Here is a 10,070-nt window from a genome sequence, read left to right as displayed (position 1 = left end):
ACCTAAGGAATCCTACAACAAAAGCGAGGTGGAGGCACCCTTCCCCCAGGGCTCCACCGACAATGAAAAGTAGAGGGCAGTTAAGACACATTTCCTTATCAATGGAGGAGATGGAGATTGGGAAAATGTGTGGGTGAAGGAAGCCTCCCAGTGGCTGAACTGACCCTGGGTTTCTTGACCTTCGTGAAAAGACACAGCATGGACTCTGGGGAGCAGGTGGTGCAAAGGGCTAAGTACATCACTCCTGACCAGAAAGTGGGCATGGGCACCCAGCCAGAGGTGCCTTATAGGAAAGACCCATGCATCTGTTTCCAAAGGTCACATCATTAAGAACACTATGGAGAAGTTCTACTTTGCACACATGTGAGCACCATTTAAGGCCTATCACCCAGTTAAGCAAGGTAGGCCTAGGTGTTTTTGTGCTTCCTTACTAATCCTGTTGTGAAATTTTCATATTTTTCTACCCCCTCAACATTTCTGCATCTAAGTGTGACTGGTATCTGCCTCTTTCCAAGCCCCATGGCCCCTTCTCCCAGAATGGAAGCCCTGTTTCAAATTCACAGAACACCCAGTACAAAAGGCTAACTCCCCATCACCACCACTTAATTCACAATTTAAAACAACACAAAACGCTTACTTGTGCTTACTTGCTAATGTATGATGAACAAACTCAGTTTCATGTTTTTACACCTCCACAATTAGTAAGTACACACAAGTAAGGCCCTGCTTCTGGGTGATCATTGCCCTCTGGATTGGAATAGGGTCACTCTGAGTCAGAATTGACTGGCAGGCAGTGAGGGAGCGTTCTCCTGCATTATGGGAAGTTCCTACCCCTGCTACGATCAAGGAGGGCTGGTGGCTTCAGGGAGCCCAGGGCATGGAAGGTGGTGAACGGGGCTGCTAAGGACAAGGTGGGCCGGCCGTTTGAGACAACCATCCGTGCCACAGGAGAAAGAGGAGGCTCTCTATCCCCAGGAGGAGTTCAAATCCACTCGTGGCAGTGGTTCTGAGTGAGGCAGCAATGGGTTTTCGGGCTAACCATGTGACCGAATGCCAATGACCCAAGCCGTCATTTTCAATCCCACCACAACCGTTATAAATCTGGACCCTGAGAAAGGACAAAAGAAATGATGTATTTGAAAAACCATTGACTACGAAAGGGCTCCACGTTTGGTAGAGGGCCAATGAAAATGAAGAAGGGCTCAAAGACAACCAAGCACAGCAATTCATCGACGGCGCCAATTGCATGCAGAGAATGGCTTGCACTGTTTGAGGGAAAGATGAAACAGTAAATTTAGGCCCGTCTCAGGACTGTTTTCTCAATGAAACTACAAATAAATGCATCAAATTCACGGTTTTAAGAATTCATGGTTTCACACACAAATTTGCCTTCATTTACATTTGAACTTCACAGATTTATAAAATATTCAAAATTTTTTATTCCAAGTTTTCTGGGGGAATGGAGGTGGCATTAAGCCATTGTTCAAATCCTTAAATCCATGACAAAAGGTGTAATTATTTGACAAATAAATTCAATATAATGCTGAATTACACCAGATACAATATTAAGGAAAATATATTAAATGGCCATTATGAAATATATGAAGGGAATAAAACACTATCTGAAAGCAACTTATTTGGGACCTGTTGGTTCAATCTCTCTCTTACTGCCATCAAGTAAATACTGATTCGTAGCAACCTTTTGGCCAAAGTAAAACTGCTGCTCTGGGATTCTGAGACAATTAACTCTCTACGGGAGTAGAAAGCCTCTTCTTTCTCCCTGGAGGGGCTGGTGGTATAGGACTGCTGACCTTGCAGTTAGCAACTGTATTAGTCTGGGTACTTTAGAGAAACAAATCCGCAGCAACTCATGTATAAGAGAGAGTTTTTTATAAAGGTTAAGTGAGCAACAAGAAAACATCCCAACCCAGTGCTGCCCAAGCCCACAAGTCCAACATTAACCCATCTGTCTGACACCAGTCCACAATGTCCTCCTCCATCTCACAAAACAGACACAACGATGCCGACTGCAGGAGGAAAGCCAACTCAGTAAATGTGTAAGCATCTCAGCACTGACAGGGGTCTCCACATGGCTGCTGCAGCACCCAGGGCTGCATCGGGGTAGGTCCATGTGGCTTCTCCTTGGGGATGTCTTGCAGGAAGTCAGCCTTGCCAGCTAAAGCTGGAATTGCTAACCCTGGTGCAACCATCACAAAGCAAGAGACCCAAGAACTAGAAAGGCGAGGCACATCGAGCCATTTAATCCCTCCGCCCTTCAATTAATTCCACGTGTTTATCGGCCAGGTTAGCACAATAAACTAACTCAGCAACTCAACTCATAACCACTACACCACCAGGCTTCCTACTCAGGTACCAGAGGGGATGCTATGACTTCTCACGTTATGTTCTTTCTATACCATAATGAGGTGTGCAAATTTTTTTATAATTATATTTTACTCTAACTTAAACCTGTTTAGCACTGAGAAATGGTTAAGTTTTTTTGAATTGACCCAGGTTAAAAAGAAAGCAAGATAGCTTTTAACATATGGTATACCCTTGAATGAAGAGCAAAATCAACTAGATTTGCCTCCATTAGTTCACATCTATAATTCATATTAACTGTTCATTTATTATTCATGAAGACACCTTTACTGCTGAGAAGAAAATGGAATTGATCTAGTTCAAAATGAGAGACCATCCTCTGAATGACCAAATCTGCCCAATTACATTGTACTTAATTAGAAATTTATAAATTTCATAAATTATTTCTTGATTTAAGACTTTATATGAGATCACCGAAAAGGAGCAGCCTCTACTCACGGTTTAGTTAGGGTATACTAGCAATAAACGATGTCTCCTCAGCAGACATGCTCTCAAATTATGAGTCCCTGAATTCCACATAAACAAATGGCATTGGGATGACCATTTCATTGCACAGCACAGAATGATGAAATTAGACGATGCTGGATAGTAATCCCTGTATCTGTCTTCCAGAACATGTTCCACATGGAAGGCAAAGGAAGTGCTCATCATTCGTCTGATGCCTCAGCCGAAGAGTGTGTGCCCGCTCTCCAAGAACCCACGTGATCTGTTCATCTAGTGGAGGCTGCCTCACTCATGTGAGCTCAGGAAACATTTCAGGAATACATGGTGTGAGCGCGAAGCTCAAAAACTAAAAATAAAACTATAGCTGATCTAACAACTGACCTAATTTCAGTATTCTCAACAACTATGGACTATGTATTTCAGAAGTAGATCTGCCAGTCAAATACATAGTATCTTAAAAAACAAGTGCGCATGCTCAGTTAGCCAGATCAAGCTCTTACTGTTCATTTAAATCCACGTGCCATGAGTCTATTCCTGCTCACCCATGTGAGCCAGAGGGTTCTCCAAAGCTGGGTTTGGTTTGGTTTGGTTTGGTTTGGGGGCGGGGGTTGGGGGGGGCGGCGGAATTAGACCACCAGGACTTTCTTTCACGGTGCAACTGAGTGGATTCCAACTGTTTGTCTTTTGGTTAGTAGCTAAGTGCAAATGGTCTACATCACGCAAATCCACACTGAACCCACTGCCATTCGGTGGATTCTAACAGCGTCCAGGTTAGTGGATAAGCACAAAGCCTTTGTACCACCCAGCGAACTCCATCTTGCCACAAGCCTAAGAATAAAGTTACCGCACTCGCAGGATGAGAGGAGCCCAGAGTATCGCAGAGAAATAGAGCTGCGGTCCTGTGTAGGGAAGTGAAATTACTAAGGACTCTTCTAGTCATTTCTCTGTGACTTCCACCAAATGAGTGGGGGGGACCGTGCAAATAGGGTGAAACACTAAGAGAGGGGATTAGTCCATTTTGTCATTCCCCGAAGTGTGAGAGAGCCAACTTAGAATCAGGAACAGAGATTCCAGGGACTGCCAAGAGAGGCAAGCCCCCCAGCAGAGCACGTGGGAGATCCCTGCCTGAAGTGGGCAGAGGCTGCGAATGGCAACACGGAGCCTGCGATCCACAGGAAGTCTTCGTTTCTGGCTCAGAAGAGGCACTACTCTGGACCAAGGACTGTGTCTTAATGTGTTCTCCGCCTGGTTTGATAACCTGTTAACTTCCCAAAGAAGCCCCCATAAAAGGGAGGATTGTCTGAGAGCTCTGTGTGGCCATTCGCAACAGATAATGAATGTAGCGGAGATATCGGTAGAGTGCGATGGGAGGACTGGTGGATATCAGAATTGAGTAACGATGGATGGAGGGGGAGGCAAACCTTGTGGCAACTGGCCTCGGGATGGTGAAAAGTTGGATTCTCCTTCTCCCTACTGAAGCTGGAGGAGATCAGATGTAGCCCCACACCATTGTTTAACCCTGTGAAGGTAAGGCTTTCTGGTCTGTACAGAGTTACAGTCCTGGAATTCCAGAGTCCCTTCTCCCCGGGGTCCGATCACTAGGCATCAGCATCTACTCGAAGGCAAGGAGTATAGTTGAGGTAAGTCTACCTCGAGCATGGATTTCTTGCGATATGAATAATAAGTCTCTTTGTTTCAGGCATTTTGAGCTGGGTTTCCATTCACAACCGTACTGCAGACACATAGCTATCATTTCTCGCTTTGCTACTTTCCACAGCCATCCATATTTTTGCACAATGTGTCATTTTGTACCTGTCGTTTCCCTTTGTCTTTATCATAAGCCTGTCCCCATTTTTTACTTATAGTCTTTACAACGATCACTTTATGTGCTGCTGGTCCTTTGCTATTAGTTAGGCTGGCTCTCACTAATGGATAGTTTAGCTATAAACCCAATTGCCTTTACAATGGTTCCCTTAATGTATGAGAAAATAGTAACTATTATATCTGTGCACACCTATGGACAATAGCTCAGAAATGGTAAAGTTGTCAGACATCTCATTTTCCTTCTAAAGACTCTTTAATCTAGCCAAGAGTTAGAGATGCCCCAAATTGAAAGTAATTTATAATCAGTCTGTGCCTGAAAAGCAGATTGAACTAAATATTTAATATCAAGCCAGAGAATGTATCCAATCTGGTATTGCTAACAAATGTTTTTCAGCACCTGCTAGACTCAATTAGGAAAAAAAAAAGGGGGGGGGGAGCAGCTTCAAGCCAATTTTTAAATTCACATTCACTTCAAACAACAGATGGACTTCAAAGAGTACAGCTATAAACAGTGTACTTGTCCAACATGTCCCTTTTCTCGATTTGAATTAGAGATGTGGAGCTGGGTCGGTGCATATGAACAGACAAGGGCGGCACAACAAAAACAGGTCTCTACACCATTCTCTCTGGTAACATTTAGCTAGGAGAGCATTATCATTTATTCTTCCCCGTTTACCCATCAGGTGTAAGCCACCTGTCAGTAAGCTCCATTTAACTTTTTGTAACAAAGTGATGTCCCTAGTACCAGATGCCAACCAGAGATGGCAAAGGTGATTTTTTCTCTCAGCCAAGATTCTGTTACTACAAAGTATCGTTGGGGAAGCAGAGGGAATCCAGTTCTCTTCATTCCTTCTCTCAAACCAAACCAAACTCCCTGTTATTGAGCAGATTCTGATGCATAGCGACTGTATAGGACAAGGTAGAACTGCCCCTGTGGGTTTCTAAGACTGTAACTCTGTATGGAAATAGAAAGCCTCGTCTTTCTCCAGAGGAGTGGCTGGTTTCAAACTGCTGATTCTTATGGCTAGCAGTCCAAAGTGTAACCACTATGCTAAAATACCCTACCTCCCATTCAGTCATTAATAAGCATAGTCTGGTGAACTAGGTCATGATTATCTCACCCTGGACAAATAAGAAACAGCAGCACTGTTTGCTGAGTCACACAGAAAGTGACTGGCAGTGTGCCTTACACCTCCTCCTAGCAAGGTTAACTTAGAGGAGGGTAGGGAACTCATAGATTCACCCGCCACAAACCACGCAAGGTGGATTCTGAGGCCCTGCCACAGGTTTTCCCTGATTGTGGCAGATCTTTGGGTACTAAATCACCTTAACTCCTCATTAGACATGGTCATTCCTCAGCCCTGCTGCGGTAGACGGATGATATGTCAACTAGACACTCCTGGGTAAGGGTATTTAAACCTGTCAATCAAGAGATAGCCTGATGATACCACCTTGGGGGCGTGGCCTTTTGTATAAGAGTGAGGGACTCTGGGAACTGCCTGTATTAGTCTGGGTTGACTAGAGAAACAAATCCAGCGACACTTACATGTGTGTAAGAGAGAACTTTATATCAAAAGTAATTTCATATTAAGAAAACATCCCAGCCCAGTCCGGATCAAGTCCATAAGTCCAATATTAGCCCATATGTCCAATAGCAGTCTAAATTCCTCTTCAGACTCACGCAACACATGCAATGGAAGATCACAGGCCAGTGGGTAGAAAATCTTGTGGATCCAGTGGTGGTGGATCTCTACATGGTTCCTCCAGCTCCAAGGCTCTGATTCCATCAGTGTGGCTCCATGTGGCTTGTCAACAGGAATGTCAAGCAGAGATTATGTGTGTCCCACCTCCACGGAGAAAGACCAGAGTTCACAGAATCCTCAGAAGGACATGCCCACACAGAGGCTTCACTGGCTAATACCTGATTAACGGGCTAGACGCCACCCCTTCCTTAAACTAACAGTAGATTACATTAACTGCCACACTGTCTCTCTCTACCACTTCGCTTTCCTCCAAGCTAAGACTTCACTGGGACTCGGCGTCTGCTGCCAGGGGTGGACCCATGGGGGACCCTGTACCTTGAGAATTGTCAGAGCCGTGCCATACATCCAACAACCTTGGATCCACATGACTCCACTCACTGGCCTGTGATCTCCCTTTGTCACTTGTCATAAAAGTCAAAACGAAACAAACCTAAAGAGTTTCAAGTTAAAAGAAAGTAGAAATTCCCTTCTCTATTCCTTTCAAGCTAGCCCTTATCTACAAAACGAGGATCACTGTTCAGCGCAAGTATTCCCACATGGGTATATAAATAAATAACGAAAGCAAAACGAGCTGTAAGATGAGAGAAGTGTACATATTTAATCATATTTACTCCTAAATACCTAGTACTGTGCCTTCTAGCATCTTCATCTATAAGATGTTATCTTATAAGGTTGCTGCAAGAGTAAATGAAAAAATGAACATAACATACTTAATCCATCATCTAGCACACACCGAACCAAACTCTATGCCATCAAGTCCATTGAGACGGCAACCCTACAGAGCAGGGCAGAGCTGCCCCAGGGATTTCAGAGACTGTAACTCTTCATGAAAATAGAAAGCTTCATCTTTCTCCTAAGGAATGGGCTGATGGTTTTGAACTGCTGACTTTGAGGTTAACAGTCCAACATTTAACCACTATGCCACCAGGGTTACTATCCAACACAGAAAGAATGCTTGTTAATCCTGTTATTATCAGACCAGGTCATTTCCCAGATGCCATGGTGTAGTGGATTACAATTTGGACTGCTGCTAACTGCATGGTCAGCAGTTCGAATCCACCAGCTGCCCACTAGGGAGAAAGAGGAGGCCATCTGCTCCGGTAAAGATTCACAAACTCAGAAACATTCGGGGGAAGTTATACTCTGTCCCATAGGGTCAACATGAGTCTGAATTGACAGTAGATTTGGATTTGGGTTTAGGTCATTTTGAATACATGCTGGGAAGGTCCTTAGAATGAAGCCATTGAAAACCTTCTAGATGAAGAAAACAAAGAGTTAATAGTCTTACCCAACACTGCATAGCACTGACATAGCCGAAACTGACACCAATGTTTTTCTAAAACACAGTAGCTCAATTCAATATGCTTTTCACCTTTCAAGGATACTTCGACACCTAGCTGAAATATACAGTCTAAGGACAGTCTTTTTTTTCTCTCTCTCTTTTTTAACATTTTATTAGGGGCTCATACAACTGTTATCCCAATCCATACACACATCAATTGTGTAAAGCGCATTTGTACATCGTTTCTCAAAACATTTTCTCTCCATTTAAACCCCCGACATTAGGTCCTCATTTTTCCCCTCCCTCCCCGCTCCCCCCTCCCTCATGAGCCCTTGATAGTTTATAAATGGGTATTTTGTCATACCTTGCCCTGTAGGACAGTCTTAAGATTCAGAATTTGCTCATCATTTCCAAGCTATGGATCATGCTTACCCAGAACATGAGGTGGAAAGGACAGAGCAGGAAACTTTGAATATGAGGCCTGAATTTTTTAAAGTAATTCAACTATTACATAGCTGGTTGCTTTCCTTTAGGGGGAGGGGCGTGGCAGGAAGGCATTTGGTTCCTATTGGATGGTTTCTTTTGTTTCTGTTGTATTCAGTCACTTTACTCCAGAAAACACACACAGCTATTATACAGCCTTTAGAATTTTGTCTAATGAGAGTTAGTTATGAACATTAAATGCCTGAGCTGCCATTAGATTCAAATATTTAAAGATATTCAACTAAAAAAAGGAGGGTCTAAGAACGGAAGGACAAACTGCTTTCATTTGGAATATAAAGAAGAGTCATGTGTCCGAAACCAGAAAGAGCAATAGATCCCGGTGGCCTTGTAACTTTAAATTCTATTCTCTTTCTCTGGTGTGTACTTTACATGTTAAAAGAATGCATGTGTATTCTTCCCCACTCTCTTATTCCCTAAAAATTCTGCACCCTGATTGATGCAATGAAGAATAATAGGAGAGGAAACAAATTGTCAGTGTTTGCTAAACCTTAGATTTTACTATAATAGATCCTTTACAGTAAATAATAAGACAATGATGGGGCTCTTTGTTTACTGTCACCACAATTTTCTATTGTCACATTTGCATTCCGTCCATGAAACAGGAGGATAGTGATGACTTCATTCTCTAGGATGAAGGGTAATTGATCTAAACCTTCCTATCACTTTCCTTTAACTCGGAGCACTAATGCAATGGAAGGCAGGAATAAATAATATTTCTGTAGGGGAAAAAATGACGTCAGAAAAGCTAACCTGCAAAAAAAAAAAATGTTTCATGATCCTAAGTCATGAAATCCCTCCTCCAACTGCCAAAAAAAGGTGTTTTATGAGGAATTCAAAATGAATCTGAAGGACAGAGGATTCCCCCCACCCCAGCTGTTAAAGTAAAATAGGTTAAAAGGTCCTAATTAAACCAAACCCCAAACAATTCAAACGGGGCCGTGGTTAAAAGGTAGCTTTGCCATTTACATTAAACCTATTAACATGACATGTTCGTGACCACATGAAAGTGTCTTCCTAACGTGAGCTCTCATTATTGCTCATGAATCTCAATCTCCCACAAATAACATATAAAAGGGAACGGTGGAAATTAACAACACTTAGCTATAGGCAGTGACTTCCATACTAAGATAGTTTCTATTCCTCCTGTTTCCCCTTTTCCTTTCTTTCCCTGCCTGATGACATTTACTCTATGAGAGCTGTGCCCTCGGAATCTGAACGTCATCATCAGACAAGCTACACTGTGGTCCGCGCTCTTTTGGAAGGTATAATTCTACAAAACTAGAAAAATGCAAATTCTGCTGTACTTTTTCAAACGACCCGGGATAGGATTAACTTGGCAAAAACCTGCAACAACATACACACACAAAATACTACCTTTTTCCAAATGGAAATTACAGGGAGTGGAGGGGCTGTTGGTGGTCACAGTAAATTTATTAGTTACCTTGCCAAACTTAGCTATTCCCAAACTTCATCTCTTCCCTTTCTCTGTCTCTTTTTCGTGTAAATACGGCAGCACCCTCAAGGCTGGCGGAACTACAAATACAGCAAACAGGCACAGGGAATTGACCGAGACAGGCACCCAAGAGGCACCTTACATAGAAATTGTTACCCTTGACAACCTGCACTGCACACACAGCAAGCACGAGTACCTTTACGTTTGTGCAAACCCGCTCTCGCCAAGAGACACGGTGCCCGTCCCCACTCGGACGGCCCCACTCCGGGGGCAGTTCCGCCGCTGCCCAGGGCTCTCACCGTGTCTGCAGTCGCAGTAGCCCCAGTCCACCTGGCCGGGGGCGTTCTCGTAGAAGCACCAGGGTCGCCCTCCGCCCTGCAGGCTCCGACAAAAGTTGTGGCGCTGCGCTCGCAGCGGA

At 43.6% G+C, this 10,070-nt stretch overlaps 1 protein-coding gene across 1 annotated transcript in view; it reads right to left on the bottom strand.

Moving 5' to 3' along the window:
* The window catches only part of PRSS12 (serine protease 12), an 85,764-nt gene that overhangs the window by 74,686 nt on the left and 1,008 nt on the right, over positions 1-10,070 (bottom strand). The window contains exon 2 of the mRNA XM_045295842.1: positions 9,952-10,054. Coding sequence (XP_045151777.1) covers positions 9,952-10,054 — 103 coding nt within the window. The remainder of the gene's footprint in view (positions 1-9,951; positions 10,055-10,070) is intronic.

This window comes from Echinops telfairi, unplaced genomic scaffold (genome assembly GCF_000313985.2).
Source record: "Echinops telfairi isolate 266 unplaced genomic scaffold, ASM31398v2 ScPeMD7_5927;HRSCAF=6808, whole genome shotgun sequence".
In the NCBI taxonomy this organism is placed as follows: Eukaryota; Metazoa; Chordata; class Mammalia; order Afrosoricida; family Tenrecidae; genus Echinops; species Echinops telfairi.
Note: the sequence above shows the minus strand (reverse complement) of the source record. Positions and strands in the feature narration are given on the sequence as shown.